The sequence below is a fragment of the Corvus kubaryi genome, unplaced genomic scaffold, assembly GCF_017639235.1.
Source record: "Corvus kubaryi isolate FWS band 111438036 unplaced genomic scaffold, C.kubaryi_AGA036_p1.0 37398, whole genome shotgun sequence".
Taxonomy (NCBI): Eukaryota; Metazoa; Chordata; class Aves; order Passeriformes; family Corvidae; genus Corvus; species Corvus kubaryi.
In genome coordinates this window covers 54,018,094-54,038,193 of record NW_024581137.1, presented here as the reverse complement: position 1 = coordinate 54,038,193, position 20,100 = coordinate 54,018,094, and the positions used below count along the sequence as shown (strand labels likewise).

At 39.1% G+C, this 20,100-nt stretch overlaps 1 protein-coding gene across 1 annotated transcript in view; it reads left to right on the top strand.

The window, feature by feature from the left end:
* The window catches only part of LOC121671921 (sodium channel protein type 5 subunit alpha-like), a 33,380-nt gene that overhangs the window by 482 nt on the left and 12,798 nt on the right, over positions 1 to 20,100 (top strand). Inside the window, exons 2-17 of the mRNA XM_042044250.1 lie at positions 843 to 961; positions 3,016 to 3,111; positions 4,676 to 4,804; positions 5,578 to 5,669; positions 6,389 to 6,592; positions 8,541 to 8,598; positions 9,250 to 9,391; positions 9,856 to 10,053; positions 11,102 to 11,284; positions 11,829 to 12,230; positions 12,955 to 13,084; positions 14,893 to 15,131; positions 15,474 to 15,674; positions 16,445 to 16,798; positions 18,443 to 18,874; positions 19,759 to 19,905. Coding sequence (XP_041900184.1) covers positions 843 to 961; positions 3,016 to 3,111; positions 4,676 to 4,804; positions 5,578 to 5,669; positions 6,389 to 6,592; positions 8,541 to 8,598; positions 9,250 to 9,391; positions 9,856 to 10,053; positions 11,102 to 11,284; positions 11,829 to 12,230; positions 12,955 to 13,084; positions 14,893 to 15,131; positions 15,474 to 15,674; positions 16,445 to 16,798; positions 18,443 to 18,874; positions 19,759 to 19,905 — 3,126 coding nt within the window. The remainder of the gene's footprint in view (positions 1 to 842; positions 962 to 3,015; positions 3,112 to 4,675; positions 4,805 to 5,577; positions 5,670 to 6,388; positions 6,593 to 8,540; positions 8,599 to 9,249; positions 9,392 to 9,855; positions 10,054 to 11,101; positions 11,285 to 11,828; positions 12,231 to 12,954; positions 13,085 to 14,892; positions 15,132 to 15,473; positions 15,675 to 16,444; positions 16,799 to 18,442; positions 18,875 to 19,758; positions 19,906 to 20,100) is intronic.

The following is a 20,100-nucleotide window of genomic DNA, read 5'->3' as shown; positions in this document are numbered from 1 at the left end:
AATTGATTGACATTTGAATCAGAATAGAAGCAGAAAAAATAAACTGGATAAAGGAAGAAAAGGGGGGGTTGAGAAAGAAATTATAATAATTAGGAGTAATAATAATTTTGTTAATTTTGTACGTAATTTTGTAAATGTTCTTAAATTCCATCGTTTTGAACAATGTGTTTCACTCCATCTCAGTGTTCCACTTACCCATTCAATAAATGATAAAGCATAAAAATTATTTTAAAACAATTGCTGATGAATCCTTAAAACCTCCTGACTCAGGCTTTATATTCCAGTTGTGACATATTGAAGAATACTATGTTCTAGTTGTGACATATTGAAGAATATTATTTTCAATAACACGTAGAGAAATGGGAACTAATCCATTGGGAATTATGTTTTTTGCTTGAGAGGAGGTTAAGCATTGAACTAATTTCCACAATATAAGAGCTTGAGGATCGCTGTCAACAATACCAAATAATGATAAAGGCTGCAGTTCTTCCCTGCACCTCTGTATATCTTGACTCAAAGAGGGGTTCATTCTATTTTAAGAGAATAATCATAAGCAAGATTAGTTCTGTGCACGCCTCTTCACAAATCACAAGATTGAAAAAAGAAGTTTGTGCTCAGGAATATTTTGTGGCCTGAATGTTAAAGGGTATTAACTCTTTCATCAGTTTCTGATGAAAGGATGGCAAAGTAATACAGAATCTTTCCAGTTAACCAGGGTAAATTGAAATTCAAGCTCTTGTTCATGACTGATATAACAGGATGCAGCACAAAATATATATTCTGTATATATATATATATATATATATCAACTTCCTGAAAAATTCTTTGCTTATTTTTAAAAGGTTTTCATAGTGCTAAACAAGCAGAAAACAATCTACAGATTTACTGCTACACGTGCCCTGTGGATCTTCAGTCCCTTTCATCCAATACGAAGAAGAGCAATTAAAATTTTAGTACATTCATATCCTTTTGTTGGCTTTATTCACTTTTTTTGACTATAAAACCCTACATAATCCTATGCTTTCGTATTTTAGACCATTGAATTAATCTGGTCTTTTCCTCACTATAGATAGATTTCTAATTATGAATCACCTTAGATATTACTAGTGTTTTGGTGCTCTTGTGATAGTTAAAAAGAAAATGTTTTGTGAGTATTGGGCTTATTTAACCTGATTTTCTACAGATTTGTGTTTTGAGCTCTGATATTGATTTCCTGATGTCTCATAGACAAGTATCTCATTCTGAAGCCTTTCCCAGTGAGAAGATTGATGTGATTTCTATCCTCTTTCTCATCTTGTTTACCCAAATGTGGGAATTAAATTCAACTCACCCATAGAGCTGATGAACCATTGGCCAGTTTTGAGAGAACAGGTTGAGTTAGGCAAGTACACACAGGAAAACACACAGAAAAAAAACCCATGTAAACTTAGTTTCTTTGGGAAATAAGACTCAAAAAGCATACATATGGTTTATGAAAATAAATATTTCCAGGAATGCTATTGCAGGGAATGCCTTGGGAATATGAAGGTAATATAGATCCCACCTTATATATCAAATTTAGGGGATCGGAATCACAAGTGTATTACTCCAGTTTGGCACTGGGGAAGGACACCTGAGCTGTTGCTTGGGACTGAATCAAACCCATAGCAGAGTCTGTGGTGTCCCTGTGTGGGTTTCAGATTTCCAGCCACCTCCTGCCTCTGTGGTGTGAGGTAGCTCCAAGAGCTCCAGGGTTGTCATCGTAGCAGTGTGCAGACATCCCTGGAAGAGCGATGTCCTCTCATCTGAGGTTTTCTCTGCGCAGAAGTTGGCTGATGCTGGTATTTCAACATGAGTGGCCCAGCTCCTTGTGACACCTGGACCATGCCTAGAGCTAAAGCCAGGATTTTTTTTTTTGTGGGGATGGAGAGGATGGCTAATGGCAAAGCTAGATAGCTTTCCCATCTTCTTCTACCTTATAGATTGCCAAAGTGTGGTAGGACACGGCGTGAGATCCAACTCCAGAGTCACGTGTTTGAGCTTAGGTGTCTACACATGAGGTAGCTGCCCAAGCTCCTGTCTCTGGGCCAGCAGGTCCCAGACAGCAGCTGGGAAGCCCCAAGAGTTGGCTAAACATGGGCATCCCATTATAAAAACCCCATTAATCTATTAGAGAGCATCCAAAGGAGGGCTATGAAGACGGTGAATGATCTGGAGGGGAAGCCGTGTGCGAGTGGCTGAGGTCACTTGGTCTGTCAGCCTGGAGGAGACTGAGAGGAGACTCGTGGTCTTCAACTTCCTTGTGAGGGGCAGTGGAGGGGCAGACCCTGATCTCTTCGCTCTGGTGACCAGTGACCAGTTGAGGAAACAGCTGGAGCTTAGCCAGGGGAGGTTGAGGTTGGATATCAGGAAAAGGTTTTTCACCCAGGGGGTGGCTGGGCACTGAACAGGCTCCTCAGGACAGTGGTCACAACACCAGCCTGACAGAGTTCAAGAAGCATTTGGACAGTGCTCTCAGGCACATGGTGTGACTCTTCAGATGTCCTGAAAAGGGCCAGGAGTTGGCCTTGATGATTCTGATGGGTTCCTTCCAACTCAGCATATCCTATGATTCTATGATCTAGAGTTGTTTGAGACCCCTGCAACCATCCTGTCAGACTTCATGCTGTCCTTTGGAAGAGAACAGGTGTGCCACGTCAGAGGCAGGTTTGGGCTCCACCTGTGTGATTTGGGCAAGTGTTTATGCTATAAAATGAAACTAAAATTGTGTCCTTCCACCCAATCCTAGAGTGGTTGAGGGTCCTTTTTCCAGGCTGGAAATGATTAGAGCAGCAGATCTGTAGTCAGTGCAGAAGTCATGAATAACAACAGTAGTGTGTTGTCATCTAACATGGCTCAAAATCAGTGAATACCTGTGCCTGCTGTTCTTATATGTGCTTTAAACAAAAAGCCAGATATTATGTCAGTGACTGATGGAATATTTAGTTACATTTCTGAATCCATGTTGTATTCTTTGCCTTCACTCCCATGACTTACATTATTCACCTGGTTTATCATGTGCACCATATTAACTAATTGTGTATTCATGGCTCTGACTGAGTCGTCGTCATCTTCATGGAACACATATGTTGAGTAAGTATCTGGGGGTATGTATATTTTTTAATTATGTAGTTGTATTGAGTTATTGAGACTTGCCACTTTCACTCGAGATAGTTTGTGGGAGATTTAAAAGGAAAGTTGCTTGTTTAAGGGTGTTTTTAAATTTATTTTTTATTTGAGGAAGTAGTTTTGTCCTTAAACCCAATATCTACAATAATTTTGGTGTTATAGGACAGAGTGAGTGTAGATGAAGTTTCACTGTTGAACTGGCTTCATGTCTGTTCCGCTGCTCCAATTTTCCCATTTTCTGAAGTTACTCAGTAATTATTTGCTCTCTATCAAAATGCATTTCCCATTGTCACTGATGTTGATTGAGCACAAGGGAGCTGCTGTCTTTTAAAATTCTGGCTAATTATATTGAAATGCTGAGTTTTGCTCTAATAAAATGTTCTGTCAGAAGCTCTTGGCCTGCAGGGTGCTGTTACAATGTAAAGCTTTTCTCTTCAGCATGCCAACACCTGTAATGTTAAATCACAATAAATCCATGTCTTTGTAGTCAGCCTTGAAACGTATAATGCCATGGGTTTGTTGGTTTTTGGTTTTTTTTTTAGACACTATTTCAGATCTCACTTTTTCACTTTGGCAAAATATGCTAGAATGTGAATACTGAATACCTAACACAAGGGACAAGATTCCCAAATACTTGGTATTAAAAACAGTTTTAAAATTACTTTTTTACTATCTCATGTTAAATGACATTGAAACAGCTTGGAATGGCAAATCCTCATGCAAGCAGGAACAAGACTCTGCATGGTATTAAAATACACCTCTCCAGAAGATGCTGAGGTGCTTCTCTACCTATGAGAAAATTAAAGGTTGGATCAGAGTTGTATCTGCTGTTGGTATCAACTAGCATTCAAATGCATTCCAAGAATAATTTCAGAATAATTCTTTCCAAATGAAAAGGGAAGCATTACATCCATACAATTTCTTAGTGCATTTGCTGACTACCAAATGAAAGCCTTTTGAATTCTGTAGGGATATTACTGCCTTCTTGAAACTATAAGTGCACTCAACTAAGTCCAGAAGAGCTTTTACTGCTAATTTTCCATTAATAAGAATAATTGCCGTCTTAAATTGAAAACCCTCTACTCTTGTATTCCTCTAAGTGTTTTACATATTCTGCACAGAAATGATTGCCGTGTGCCCAAAGTAAATAACACAGCACATCACATGTTCACTTGGCCACTTGAAACTGGAGGAAGAAACAAATTTTGATCTTTATTTTAGCTAATAACTGGGAGTTTGGTGTCTCTGCAATTGTGAAAACTTCTATGAAAGAGTTTGGAGAAAATTGTTGAATGCCAAAAAGTATGTCATGGGTTGCACATTAACAGGCATGTTCAGGTTGCAGTCACCTACTGCCTCCAGCTCCATGGGAACCAGATCCTGATGGAATACACTGAAATCCAGCAGGAGCCTACTCTTTCCACCATTGTCTCAGTTTGCTGGCCCAGACATTAAATAGTCTGACCATGCCTCTTCCACTGAGTGCTAATACTGCTCTTTCCCTTTGGCACTTTTCTCCCCTCCTTAGATTTACTTTCACTGGCATTTACACTTTTGAATCATTGATAAAAATATTGGCAAGAGGATTCTGTCTAAATGAATTCACTTTCCTTCGGGATCCCTGGAACTGGTTGGATTTCACCGTTATCGTCATGGCGTAAGTGGGAGTGCATAAAATATGGATTACCTGCCTTGGCTCTCTGTGCTGGAGGTTCTCATTGCTGTGGTGCAAAAGGCTGTCTGTGGTTTAAAAACCAACCCATGGCTCCTAATTGCATCTGAAACTGTCTAGAACATTGACTTTTCTCCTTGTTTAGCACTCGCTGTATTACAACATTTTAGTCTTTCAAGAAGGGAATAGGGCTGTGCAGAGAAAGATATTCCCAGTAGTGGGTATATGTGAATGGATGTGTTTAGACTGGTGAAATGTGAGAGCTGGGCATAAATACAGACTTACTGATCCCATGAATGAAAGTATAATTTTCCAATTAGGGTGATGGGTATAGACACCAGGACAGTGGATTAAATTAGGGCTCCATCTCCAAAAATCATAGTTTAAGCTTAATTTTTTGGTAATTATCAAGTTTCTATATAGTGGTTAAATGCAGCTACAGAAGGGAGATCAAAACAGTTCAGCCAGCATTTGGAAATTCATAATTTGGAGTGTTACATTTGTATTTTAAATGAATAATGTTTGAAAATGCTTATACAAAAGCAGCTGTGCACAAGCCAGGAGCCACCTTAGAGGAAAACTCTAAAAATCAAGAAATACATTTCTATTTTATAAGTCTTCAGACAAATCCTTGATATGTAGTTTTTTTACTACTTAAAATACTCTTGGAAAGATTGACATCCAAGAATGACCACTGTAAAATAATTGTGCTGTCAACTCTGTCCAACCACTTGACATTTCACATCTGGACTTCTCAGGTATGTGGGAGCATTTAGCCGCCTGGGGAGTGTGTCAGTCCTTCGGACTTTCAGGGTTCTGAGAGCTTTGAAAACCATTTCAGTAGTCCCAGGTAAGAAATCTTATTTGCTGAGTATTTTCTCCTCCTTACAACTCATTCTTTGCTTCATTCAAACCACTGGCTTTTGCCTTTTTTTCCCCCCTGTATCTTTCACAAGTTGTAGACACAACTGAATTTGTGGACACAAAAAGTGTCTCAGTTCATCTGTCCCTGTCAGAATGAGTCAAGTGTTAGAAAGAATATTGAATATAGTTTCTTTTCATTATGCTTTTAAAGATACTGTTAGTACTTTATAACGTCAATTTAACATAATATTCTTTAGCTGGTCTGTGTGTTATGGTCCTGCAGAAATAACTCTGAATATTCAGGGGGCTTTACTACTAATGATCTTACACCATCTATCCCTTCCAGGGGAGGCTTAGGTTGGATATTACCTTCACAAATTACCAGTGTTGGAAGTATCATTTGCATCATGAGTATTACTTTTTACGGATAAAGAAAACCAGACTATCTCTAGTTTGTCACCTTTGCATGAGTATTTTTCAGGGATTAAACAAAAATCTAAAAATTGTAGGGACAACAAAAGGAGGAAAAAAATATTTTTCTCATATTAGTCACTCTCATCCCGAATACACTTATATTGGAAATATATGTGCCACATGTTATCCTGTAATTCTTGTACTTTGGCTTTTATACATTAACTCTAATCAAGTATGATGTCTGAATCTCAGTTTTTCATCCTGTTTTTCCTTTTTACATTGTCTTTTTAGGACTCAAGATCATTGTAGGGGCACTTATCCAGTCTGTTAAGAAACTCGCTGATGTGATGATCCTGACTGTTTTCTGCTTGAGTGTCTTTGCCCTCATAGGCCTCCAGCTTTTTAAGGGCAATCTCAGACAAAAGTGCATCAGGAACACTACAGAGTTTTGTAATAAAACATGGGAAAGTTATGAAGAGTTTGCTAATGATTCAGGTAATTTTTTCTCCTTAATTCTTCTTCAGATAATGATATAGACACCTATGCACACATGTATAACCACAGCTGTGAAGTATGTTGATGTCTTGATTGATATTTTGATGAATAACTACCTGATAATGGCCTTCTGATTGCCAGAGCAGCTCACAGGCATCCAGGAATGCACTCCTTCCCTTCATTATAGCAAAAAGCACTCCCGAATTTTCCAGTAACATCCAGTTCTGTTTCCCTGAATGATATGACAATAACTGAAACACACATTAGCTCATTCTCTGTTGCAATTCCCCAAAGTTCACCTTTTAGTACAGCCTGAAGAGCCCATACTTCTTCATTTTCCTGCCCAGGGAAAACTGTTCTTCAGCTTGAAACAGAGGAATTTGTTGAAAAGTCAAATTACTTACTACTTGACATCAAATATGTCTTATTTTATGTCTTATATAAGATATATACAATATACATCTTTCACATTTACACCTTGTCTGAGGATGGTGATGGAACCATGGAGCAGAGATCTGAAAATGCATCAAAGCACTCTCAGAGGAGCAACTGTAAGATGCAATTCAGAATAGCAAAGCCTTGTGCTAAAGGAGAAGCCTCAATTTATGTGAAAAAAACAGGCTCAAAATAATCAATGTCTGTGCCAGAAATATGAAGAAGGCTTCATCACTGAAGAAAATCTCCCCCAGTGAGTTCAGACATAGTAGCAGTTGCAGAGGGAGAGAAGAATTGTCCCAGGAGAACCACTGAAATACAGGAAAAGCCACCCAGAATTGCTGTTTGTCCAAACTCTGTGTGGGAGATTTGTTCAGACAGAATTTCTTCAATAACTTCATAGTCCAGGGGAAGAAAGTGTAAAAAAGGTTTTGAGGAAAACCTTTTTTCACTTGTTCCTACCAAAAGTCTACACATAAGAAGCAAGTAATTTACATGTACAGAATGCTGTAAAAATCACAATTGAAAGCAAACTTGAAAAGGAACCAGTGACTAGAACACTAGAACATAACAGAAACAATGGATGTGACAAAGTAGGGCTAAAAATGCTGATTTTCTGTGCTGAAGAACAGGAAGCAAAAGGATCTATATTTTGGTATACGCAGAACATTGAAGCTGTATAAAGGCAATGGCCTGGAGAAAGTAGAGCTCAAGAAATTAAAAATCTGTGTTGTTTCACAAGCTGAGCAGGGTTAGGAGCTGCTGTTTGGCTCAGCAGTGGTGGAGATTCACACAGCCGAATACTCTTTCTTCCTCCTCAGAACAGGACTTTGTTTTTTATTGCTCATTGGAAACAGAGCTGGTCTATTCTATTCCTTGTGATGTTCACACACTATCTTGGAGAGGGCTAATTGCTACAGGCCAGAACTGTGCCAGAGTTTGTGCCAACATTTACCAAATATTGAATTGGTTTAACATTTTGATTAGATTTTAGGGAGAAATTCTTTATTCAGAGAGTGGTGAGGCCCTGGCACAGGGTGCCCAGAGAAGCTGTGGCTGCCCCTGGATCCCTGGAAGTGTCCAAGGCCAGGTTGGATGGGGCTTGGAGCAACCTGGGATAGTGGAAGGTGTCCCTGCCCATGGCAGGGGGTGGGAATGAGCTGAGTTTTACAGTCCCTTCCAACCCAAATGACTCTGGGATTCCGTGTCTGTATTTGAGCCTATGCCTTCCTATTCCTCATTTCCTTTATACAGACATAGCCAAAGTGACAATATCTTTAAAAATTCTGCATTAAGGATTGCCTTCAGTCTGAAATTTGTGCATACACAGATGCATGCTTATAAATGAGGCCAGGACATCCTGCAATCCAGTGCAGTTAATGTGAGCATGGGAAACCTGTGCACTCTCTCTTACTGGTCACTGGTTACTCATCACTACTCATATTAAATGATAGAGTATTCAGGCTAGAAAGTGCTCTGGGTTTAATTTTTTTCCCCCTTTTTTTTTTAATAGATTATTTTGCTAGGAAAAATGGTACTGTGGATATTTTGCTGTGTGGTCATGGTGCTGGGTAAGTGCACTTAAGACTATTTCTTTCTTGGAAGTTTTCTCTGCCTCAGTGCCCCTATGTTTGCTCAGTCATGTGAGACAAAAGCAGAAATTCCAAGCTTTCCTTGAATGCAGAAACAAGAACACAGAAAACAAAGTATAGCAAACAGTCAGATAATTTAATTCTTGTAGGGAATGAAGTATGAACCTGCAGTCAGCTTATTCAGGTCTAATTAGTCTTTTAGACTTTCCAGAAGTGCTCTTCCTCTTCTCCATGGATGTACAAGAGAACTGAAAAGGTGAAAGGTCTGGGGAGTAGCACAGGACAGACAGTTTCCTCTCTGTGAAGGCTCATGAGTGTTAAACTGGAAAAACAAAACACGAATTTTGGAGGGCAGGTTTGGGCAAGAAGAGAGATGTGGCTGCTTTGCAGTGAGGGGCAGGAGATGAGGATTGGAGATGAGGGAGCTGTCCTGGGATGGTGGTCTACTCCAGCCTATCTTCTTTTGCGGCTGGATTGAGAGTCCTTCCTTTCAGCCAATACTACCTGGAGTAGAAAATTGTTTTGTGATAAACTGCAGAGATGAAACATAATCAGAACTCTTGCATAAGCTGACGTTTTCCTTGAAATCTGCATTGTTATGAGAGCTCCACTTTTTGTTATTAATTCTAGGGTCTGTCCTCCTGGCTATAAATGCTGTAAAATTGGGCCAAATCCTGATTATGGTTTCACCAGTTTTGATACATTTGGCTGGGCTTTTCTTTCCTTATTCCGCCTGATGACCCAGGACTACTGGGAGCGTCTGTACCAACAGGTACCAGCTTTGTGCATGGTTCAGAAGAACTGATTGTCATTAGTTGAAGTAGACAATGTGCAGAGAGGACAAGAAACCTCAAATAAAAGCAATAGCTGCAAGCCATCAAGCCCATGTCTTCCCTTCTCCCTGTGACTCCCAGAAAAGGGATGCTGAAGTGCCCCCCAGCCCTTTCACCCTGCTCTTGGAAAAAAGTACGAAAAGGGTTCTGTACTGTCCTTCAAAAATATAAAAATGCCTCCTTGGTTGTCATCATGGGGTGTACAATCAGTGATTCACATGTGAGGGGATAGGAGGAGGGAGAAAGACGGGGAAGAAGGGCTAAGGAAGATCTAATTCCATTTAAGCTTCCTAAAGGGTTGTGTCTAGGAAGCTCAGTGCTTCTAAAGAATTTCAGAGACACATTGAAAGGCTACTTGGTATTTTTTGTGGTAATGTTTATCTCTGGGGTGTGTTGCTTGCAGACCCTCAGAGCTTCTGGGAAGGTGTATATAGTCTTCTTCATGATGGTCATCTTTCTGGGCTCATTTTATCTAGTCAACTTGATTCTGGCTGTAGTAACAATGGCATATGAGGACCAGAACAAGGCCACCATTGCCGAAACCGAGGCAAAGGAAAGGAAATTTCGGGAAGCCATGGAATTATTGCAGAAGGGGCAAGAGGTACGTAAATTATTTGCTTTATTAAGTGTTTGTCTCAGAGTTCTATTGTTGATCACATAGAATGGTTTGGGTTGGAAGGGGCCTTGAAGATCACCTCATTCTAAGCCCCTACCATGGCCAGGGACACCTTCCACTAGACCAGGTTGCTCAGAGCCCCATCCACAAGAAAAAGCATCACTCCCTGTGTAGTGCTGTGTATAAAAGCCACTCATGGAAACAGGAGCAAGTGACAACTTACTGAAATTAGTGATTCCAGGAGCTGCAGAACAATTCCTTGTTCAGTGGTGTATGTTTCCTGTGAAACAATTATTTTTATTCTGGATAAAAAGCATTAATGGTTGATGTTACTTTAAGAAAAGAGGTATTATAAAATCTGGAAAACAAAATTCCATCAACCAGCAGCTTCCAAAAGAAAATGTAGTTGTTTCTTAATGCTTTTTATTCTATTTTGTCATTTGGGCTGCTGAGCAAAGAAACATACAGTAATTCTGCTGCATTAACATCTGAGCCAAAACCTATTGTAGTTGAATGAAAAGTCTCTTGATAACTTAAATGGCTTAGAAGCTTCTGGAACAAGATACTCCTGTGTTTTTAAAATATCATCCTAAATTCATCATGGGAAGGAAAATCATCTACACTGTGAATACAGTCCCAAGGATCCTAAATGAAAAGAGAGAATTTTATTACTGTTTGAGCATTTATTTTGGGGAAAGGATATATTCCACTGCATTATTTTCAAACTGAGCATTTTTATTGTAAGCAAATTTGCCATATGGAGGAGTAGGAGCTATAATGTGATTATTTTGCCTCTGGCAGGCCCAGTACATGTGATCATATAACACACTGCAAATAGCAAATTGTTCAGTGCTCCATATGTTGGGGAAACTCTTTCTTGTAGCATTATCACATATTTGAAGATTTTTAACGAGCTTTGTGAAACACAAGTTGTTTACAGGAAATAATAGTATAGAGCACAGAAGTGTTTTCTTTCTGCTTTTATTCAAAGCACCCAGCAAAAATATCATCCGTGTTTCTCTTTTAATTTCAGTCATTGGGCATTAAAGGGATTGATATCCTGTCACTTAGCTCCTTTGAAGCCCCTTCTCTGTCTACCAAAGAAGTCAAAGAAAGGAACAATAGGAAAAAGAGAAATAAGTCATTGGGGATAGAAGATAATGAAGAAGAAGAAGTATTCCCCAAGTCACAGCTCCCAGACAGTCAACGAAAGTTGGTAATCTATTATCTGAATCTGAGATCCTTACAGCTTTTCTAATTTTAATTTAAAATTAATTGCTTGAAAACATAAACCAAATCCCATTGCGAACACAGATCACTCTTACGTCTTTAAAATAAACAACTTTTTGGGATAAGGAAGAATTAGATGTAAAAATTAATTTGAAAAGTAAGTATTATAACTGAAGGATGAAAGGAAAGTTAAAATACTTAAATAAATTTTCTATAACATTGAGAAATAAAAAGAAGTGAATGACTATCAGAACCTGGCTTTTATACCATCATTCTCTGTTAAAAATTTCATACTTAAAATGTTAAGTATAAAGCTTCTCTCAAAAATGGCTGGTACAGCTCATAAAATTTTATTACCTACCCTTTAAAATCTAAACATAATCCTTCCTGAAAAATTGAAATCAAATAAGAGTTTTGGACTTGCAATGGTTGACAGTAAATGTTACGAAGCTCTAATAATTTACTGCTTCCCCAGATTTTCTCTGTGATGTTATGCTGTTCTCTCTGTTTTGCTTTTCCTGGGCTTGCAGTCTCTCCTCGGCCTGGTGTACGGCCCCAACGCCACCCAGGCGAAGCGCAGGCTGAGCCATGGTAGCGTGTTCAACTTCCAAATGCCCACCGTGGAGGTGGGTTCCAGGGCGGATTTCAGTGATGAGGAGACCCACGGCGCTGGGGGACACAAAACCCGGTGCCAGTCCCTGTCGGGAACGCAGATGGGAAGACGCTCCAGCCTGCAAAGCCAAAGGGGCCACAGCTCCCACCCCGCGACCCCGAACTGCGCGCGGAGCAGCAAGGGCGCCAACGTGGATGACCACCTTGGGGTGGGTTTGGGGGTGGGAGGAGGGAGCAGCAGGGTGCCCAGCCAAGATCCAGTGTCCTCTGAAGGAGTCATGCTTCCACCAGTCATGGAAGACTCGGGAAAGAGGGATCTGGTAAGGAAAAATCTATTATTTTAAATATATGCTTCGTATTGTGGTTTATCGATCAGTGGCAGGGGTGGTTTTTGGTTGTTTTAAGAGTTTCAGCTTAATGGTAAACAGTGATGTGAACTCAAGCATAGTGATGTGGGGAATTTTTAAGTTGTCTGTAGAAACTGGTTTTTAATAGTCTGATACTTCCTGAAAACTAGATTTTTGCCTTCCTGTTATAAACCTTATGTTTCTGCCATTCATTAATTGTATTAACATAGTTTTAAAGGTTCCTAGTGCTGAAATTACAAGTCACCAAAGAGTCTTTTCATCCTGAATGCTGCCGAGGGGTGTAATTTTGAATAATACCTGTGATTTTTTTTTTTTTTTGTTCATAGCCCCTTTAGCATCATGCAGCAGCTTTTGCCTGTAAGTTTCCCAATTTCCCCCATTTATCCATCACCTCTCTCCTATTGCATTAGTCTCTTGAATAATTCCTAGGCCTATTTCCCCTCATGCACTCATTTACAAGGCTGTGCTTGCCCCGTATTACGGGCTTGCAGGATCCATTCACTGCAGCCCCATTACAGAGCAGGACCTTCAATCTCACCATCTATTACATCTTGCAAGAAGGTATATTTATTTGGCTGCATGTCATTTTTCCTATTAACTCTCACAGTTACCCATCATCACATCCTGGCTCATTTCATTCCTGTGGTATCTCCCTAATCGTGTTTACTTCTCTGAGCAGCCAGCTGTGCATAATGAGAGCAGCATGATGCATTTACCTCCTCATCTGTCAGCGGAGTACTTTAATGAGGCTCTTCAGAGACAAAGGGCAGCAAGTGTCGTCAGCATAATTACCAGTGTCTTGGAGGGTAAGTGGTTCCTCATTAAGTTTATTTCAACCCCAAGGTAACACTACCATGAAATAACAAAATATACTTCTTAAAGGTTAGCAGTGATTTGTAGGTGTGTAGTTAGGAATTTCATTGTTAATTTGGACTTTTTTTAGGAAAAAAAAAAAGGTCTTATACATATGTCTTTATGTACTGGAACACATTCTTTGCCTATTGAAAAGGCTCATTTTGTAGGACAGACAGTGAAGGGGGTTGGAAGAGTGGGTGGAAGGTGTTTCTGATCATCTGACCTGCAGGACTGGGACACGGTTTTCTCCTCCTGATCCTGTGATTTCTGTTGGGTCAGTGGCAGACACACAGGTATGCAGAATTCAACAGTTAATAAGATTATGCAAGTAAAATTAGTTGTGGCTATTCTTGGATACTGAATACTTAACCTCACAATTTTATTCCTTTAACTTACCTTCCCGTGTGAATTTTTGGTGGGAATTAATCAGTGATAGTTATTTTGATGACTGATACTTTTGTTGCAGATCTTGCTGAACATTTTCAGTCCAAGTTATTCAGGATTATGAACTTTTGTTTTCTTTTGGCTCTTTTGAGCAGCTCTACCACCAGTTCTTGGACCACAATTAAGGGACTTAACAGGGGGGTACCATTGTGGCAGGGAGGTCCCTTTCCTTAATTTTTTAGGAGATATTTTTCTTGGGAGAATCACAGTTGCAACAAATCCAGTTGAGCTTTGCTTTGCAGTGTAATTTATCAAAGATCTGGGTTTTGTTGCACAGTTTGAGCTGCGAAGTAGGGTGGAACAGGACTTGTAGCTCTAGAGGAAGACAAGAGCCAGACCTGAAGTGAGGATTGAGTCAACGTGATCACTCTGGAATAAGTGGTGTAGGGTGCAATCTGGTACTTGAGCCTGGGGGAGAAGAAATGAAAATTAAACAGAGGACAGGAATAAGGACAAGTCCAATTAAGAAAAGGAAATGAGTCAGATCCAGATCATCTATCTCTGAAAAGCTTCCAGGTCCTTGAAAACCAGATGAGTAATTCCTACTGTGCTTGTATTTAAAGCTAGCTCCAGCTGGTCAATGAATTTGCACAGGACTTAAGCTGGGTCAAAAGCATTTTGAAGGACTCGTTAATATTGATGGTGAAGAAAGAAAAGTTATGAGATTTAGATTTGATTAAAAAGACGCAAATGACAAAGACAAAACAGCTTCTGTCCCAAGTTTTACTTATGGAAAATGGAAATGTCTGGAACTTGCATCAGCTGGGAAATGGTAGGTGTGACTTTTCCCATAGAAATGGCCAAAGGCCAAATTTCAGACAGTTTGGATTTGCCAGAGTCAGAGCTCCTGTGTCTGCCACCGATTCTTTAAATTGCCTTGAGAGTCAAGGGAGACAAAAAGTTGGTGGGTGTGACACAGATGTTGTCCCAGACACTCACATGAGGACAAGGTGGGAAGTGCCATAGCTGCTCTATTGTCCTGTGAGAACATGAGAGGCTGTGGTGAGGCCTCTGCATCACAAATATCTTCAGATTATTGTAGCACCAGTCTGAGACAAATACAACTCCTTCCAACAGCTTTTGAAGGAAGTGCTCATGAAAGAATTTGGAATCCAATTTTCTCTGAATTTTTATTTTCATGTTTATCAACTGATGTAAGAACCACATGAATGGTAAAAAGTGCAGGGAAGCTTCATGCTCTATGAGAGATGAGAGGTTTCCTTTTTCTTCTCTGGTCTTTTGAATGCTTGAAGTTGTCATTTCACCATCTTGCTCAGAGATAACTACTGATAGAAGGATTTTTTTTTGCATTTAGAACACGAAGAAGCTCAGAGGAAATGCCCACCACGCCTGAAGAACTTTGCTTTAAAGTATCTAATTTGGGACTGTTGTCCACTTTGGTTGAGAATCAAGGAAAAAGTGGCTGCTTTCATAAAGGATCCTTTTTTTGATCTCACCATCACCCTTTGCATTGTGATGAACACTTTGTTCATGGCACTGGAGCACAATAACATGTCACCCACTTTTAAATTCATGCTTAAAATAGGCAACTTGGTAAGCAAATTCTCAGCTATGTGGCTTTTTATAGGATTAATTAATTGGTTGATGTGTCTTTTTACTTGAAACATAAAGAGTAACAGTAAAAATTAAAAATTAGCAAACTCTGCATTTATAAACTTTGTTTCTAATATAGATGACGCTTGAATTTTTTACACACTTTGGCATGCTCCTGAGAAGGCAGAAAACAATCCTCTCATTTTAATTAAAAGTTCATTAGGACTTCATAAACACATGTTTTATTAACCTGTCCATGAATGTTATTTGAGGGAACATGACCTAAAGATAAGATAAATTCATGGCTACTTTCAGGCTGATGCTACTGTTTTTTTGTCACAGGTTTTCACAGGAATCTTCACTGCAGAAATGATCTTAAAAATCATCGCTCTAGATCCCTATTACTATTTTCAGCAGCCCTGGAATATTTTTGACAGTGTCATTGTGACACTGAGTTTAATTGAACTGAGTTTCCCCAAACACAAAAGCAAGAAAGAAAGGCGAAAAGGAGGAACCCTGTCAGTTTTACGATCCTTCAGACTGGTAATGCTTCATGCATGCTCAGTTGTATGAAACTTTATCTTCTGAATTTAATAGAGAATACTTCTGTAGTTAGGAGGCAAGAAATGATTTTTTTTTTTTACCCAAATTATTTTTATTTCCTCATCTTGGCTTTAAGAATAAAAAACGCACTCAAACTCCTTGTGATGTTAGAGTGAGAGTTTAATAAGTATATTTCTTTTGAATACACTGAGAAATATTCAAAGGAAAAAGTATTCCAGAATGGACATGTTATAAAACTGATGCAAATAATTAAAAACTAGCACAGGAAATTAAGAAAAAAAGTGTCAGTACAAACAGAAACAAACAGTATTTAAAGAGATGTGGAAATGATGTTAAGGTATCCTTTTCATATACCAGGGATGGATTTAAATTGGTTTATCAAAAGACAGACTCTTTTCATAGTGCTACAGCAGCAGTCCCTGAACTTTTGGTCCTTTGTGTTACATGTAAATTAAGCACCATAATCTACATCAAGAGCATTGCATGGACATTTCCCTGTGTGAGCCAAGCATTTATCAGGGTCTCAATTTAGTCTGGTCCTTTATGAGGTGACTAATTTATGTCTGCAATGTTGCCCAGTCAAAAGAAAAAACATCTATAAATACTTTTAAGAAGTATTAATGTGCCACAAATGTTGCATGGCTGGAATAATTCCGAATATCAGTAATTTGGCTGTTGTAGGATTTGCATGGTGCAAAGATGAGTTATCTCTACCGATGTCTAACACTATGTTTTATGTTGCTACACAGCTGAGGGTCTTCAAACTGGCAAAGTCCTGGCCAACTTTAAACACTCTAATTAAAATAATTTGTAACTCCCTGGGAGCACTGAGTAATCTGACCCTCGTCCTGGCAATCATCATTTTCATTTTTGCTATAGTAGGGATGCAACTTTTTGGGAAAAATTATGTGCTCAACTGCTCTAAAATAAACAAAGACTGCAAGCCACGCTGGCACATGAAGGACTTTTTCCATTCATTCCTCGTCATTTTCCGAATTCTGTGTGGAGAATGGATTGAGACCATGTGGGACTGCATGGTGGTTGCTGAACCATCACTGTGTCTTGTTGTCTTTCTGCTGGTCATGGTGATAGGAAATTTAGTGGTAAGTTTCCTTCTCATCATCCTGTCTATGGTGGACTCCACTTAATGGCTGCTCTATCAACAAAAGGTAGCTTGCCTAAAAACAGGTGGAAAAGTTACCTATCTACGTTTTAGTCTCTTTTTCCTTTCACCTTTGAGCCATTGCCTGTATTTTCCCATTTTGTGTGCTTTGCACACAGCATCACTTGACCTTTTCATGGGGCAATGTGACGAGGAATATCTTCATGGTAAATACAATACAGGCAGCTATGTTTCTTCACATCTTGGGATTTGGATGTAAATAATCAGTGAGGCTTATGGCTTACCTGCTTGAATTAATTAGGCCAAGTGCTTAAGTCCCTCTCTAAATCAATTTTATTTAATTATTTTTAAGATCTCATGCAAGTACTGAGTTCTTTATCAGCAAATGGCAGAATCTACAGTGCTACCACTGAAATCAGGATTTTCTCTGGGAATCTCTAAGTACATTTACATCCAAGAGCTAGATCCTGTAATTGCATAACCTACACAGCCTCACACTCTGTGCTGAAACAAGCCTGCCTTCCTGTCCTGTGCTCTCCTTTCTTAATGCCCAAGTCATAAATATCTCCTTTTAGTAACTTTATTCCTCGCATCCTTCGTTCATATACCAAATTTCTCTTAATTGTAAAAAAAAAATCTGAACATAATTAACTCTAGGCAGACCTTTATGGGAAATATCTGTTCTGTGGCTGAGTACCAAATATGTATTTAATGTCCTGCCTGTTCCACACCGCAAGGATTGATGTCAGTGATGAAATGCTGTCAGTGATATTTCTATCACATAACGTTAACAGTCAAGCAATGAAGTGTTTAGCCTGCACTTTTTGTCCAGGCTTTCTTATGGTCCAAGGAAGCCGAGAGAGGTATCTGGGACAGATTTATTCCAGTCTAAAGTCAATAACTAAGACAGATGGGATGAATTGATCTCTGGAAGGCTGATACTCTCCACTGCCTGTGGTCCTTGGATGGCTCACGGGTGTTATCTGCCCAGTTCTGCCATGATAAAAGTTAAGATACATGGATCCCATTCAAAACCAAAACACTAGTGAAAAAATTAAATTCTCACATTCCCTTAAAAGCCAACAAACAAAAAACAAACAGAGGTTTAAAAATTCCCTTATTTGAAGGTACTTAAAAAATGGGAAATTCAAGCTTCTCTTGGTTTTGATTTTTGTGATAATGTGGCAGATTTGAGGAAATTTCTGGGCCTGAATCTGATCTCACAGAATTCTGGAAGTAACTCTACAGAGGCCTGATTTAATTCTAATTTGAAGAATGAAGAGACAATTATTAAACTGACAAGATGTGAATCTATGTTACTACTTTAACCTTTGAAAAGTTGCTTTGGCCAAGTAATGCATTTGTCACACACAGGTCTGTTTTCTCTGGTATTTTAAATTACTTTTTTTGGGAGGAGGGCAATGGGAACATTGACGTTTCTGACAGAGGATTTCATCAACCAAAATGTGATCAGTCGCTGTCATTTCCTTATCACCTTGGTTTTCTTGGTTTGCTCAGTAGAGACTGAACTTTGGTAGCATCTGTGTTCTTCAAAGTTAGAATTCAGATTTTTGAATGCTACTCTCCGGACTTTTAATTTTTTTATTATTTCGACTGCTTTCAGGTTCTCAACCTTTTCATTGCATTGCTGCTGAGTTCTTTTAGTACTGACAGTCTCCAGACAACAGAGGATGATGGAGAAATGAACAATCTTCGGATTGCCTTCGCTCGGATCCGCAAGGGATTCCACTTTGTCAAGAGCGTGACGTGGGATGCCTGTTGTAGGAAGCTCAGGCAGATAAAGAAAATACACAGGAAGAAAATCAGATTGACTGCACAGAACTCACTTCCTTGCACAGAAACAAAGAGTTGTAAAGAGAATTACAATAATGAATGGATTGAGAAAAACAGGGACAAATGCCCAGGTCTTGAAGACTTTGTTAGCAATCCCAATATATTTGTTTGTGTCCCTATTGCTGAGGCAGAGAATACAAGTGAGGGTTTTGAAGATGACGATAAACTGAGCTCATTTACAGACACAGAACACAGCAAACAGGTAATGGATTCCTTTATTTGTGTTGGAACACTAGAATCATGGAGAGAGATGAAGGGAGGGAGGGATGCGTGGGAGAAGATGGTCTCTAGCAGAACAGGGTGGGATATGTTGATCCATTTCCAGAGAGTTACAAAGTTTTGAACTAGAACCAAAAGTGAAAATATTTAGAGCAAGGGTAAATCGTCACTTGGAGCCTTTTAAAACCAAGATTCTTTCATGATTTTAAAAGAAAATTGTTGCAGGAATTCCTAGCTGACATGCTGTGGTGCACACAGGTAATTGTGATAGTCCTTGGTGAACCTGGATGTTTTTTGTAAAAATCTACGTGACTAATGTCAACTGGTTTGGTATTATTTGCACAAAAGAGTAAAAATACATGTTCTGCATACAGAACATTATCATGGATTCAGAATATGAATTTATAGCTCTGATTCTTACTTTGTCCTTGCTGTGCGTAGAATGTAGTAATTACTAGAAGTGGATAGGATTAAGTGTGGAGTGGCTCTACTAAGGACATATTTTTGATATGACATCATATATTTACCCTATTTCTTTGTGCTCTATGAATTTTTCAGTTCTGTTTTAATCACAATTGTCATTCTGGTATCACAATTTCCCACCTTAAGTTTCCCTCTTAATTCCTATGTAAAAATTCTCACTTAAGTTTTGGATAGATCACCAAAATCCTTTAATTTCTGCATCTGTTTTGGGAAAAAGTTCTATCCTTAAGTAAAATCAGAGACTCAGTATGATCCTTTCTTATGGCTCTTGTCTGGAGATTCCCACTTTAAATGAAATTTATAGCTTATTGGTTTTTTCCCTCTGACTTGTACACTCCCTAAAAAGGCAAAAGAAAGCCCCTCTAATCCACAGATTAATTTCAGGATGAAAATCACCTGAGGCAAAGAGGAGACAGAATAAAAAATTCCAGCAGCTGGAGTAAAGGATCGGGATTTTCCTCTGAAGAATTCAGTGTGCTTTATCTAGGAAAGGACAGGAAGGGTGAACTGTCATCACCAGAAGAAAAAGAGGTAACAATTTTTTTTTCAGTAATGTTGTCTTTCCAAAACTGGTCAAATACAGGCATATTCCTGTTCAGGGATTTACCAGAGTGGAGTTTAGTGCCAGAAGCAGCTCTGAACTTACAGTAGCTGGTCTGTCTGGACCAAAGCCAATACTGGAGCTGGAATTCTGTGAGCAAAATCAAAGGATTTTTAGGTATTTAT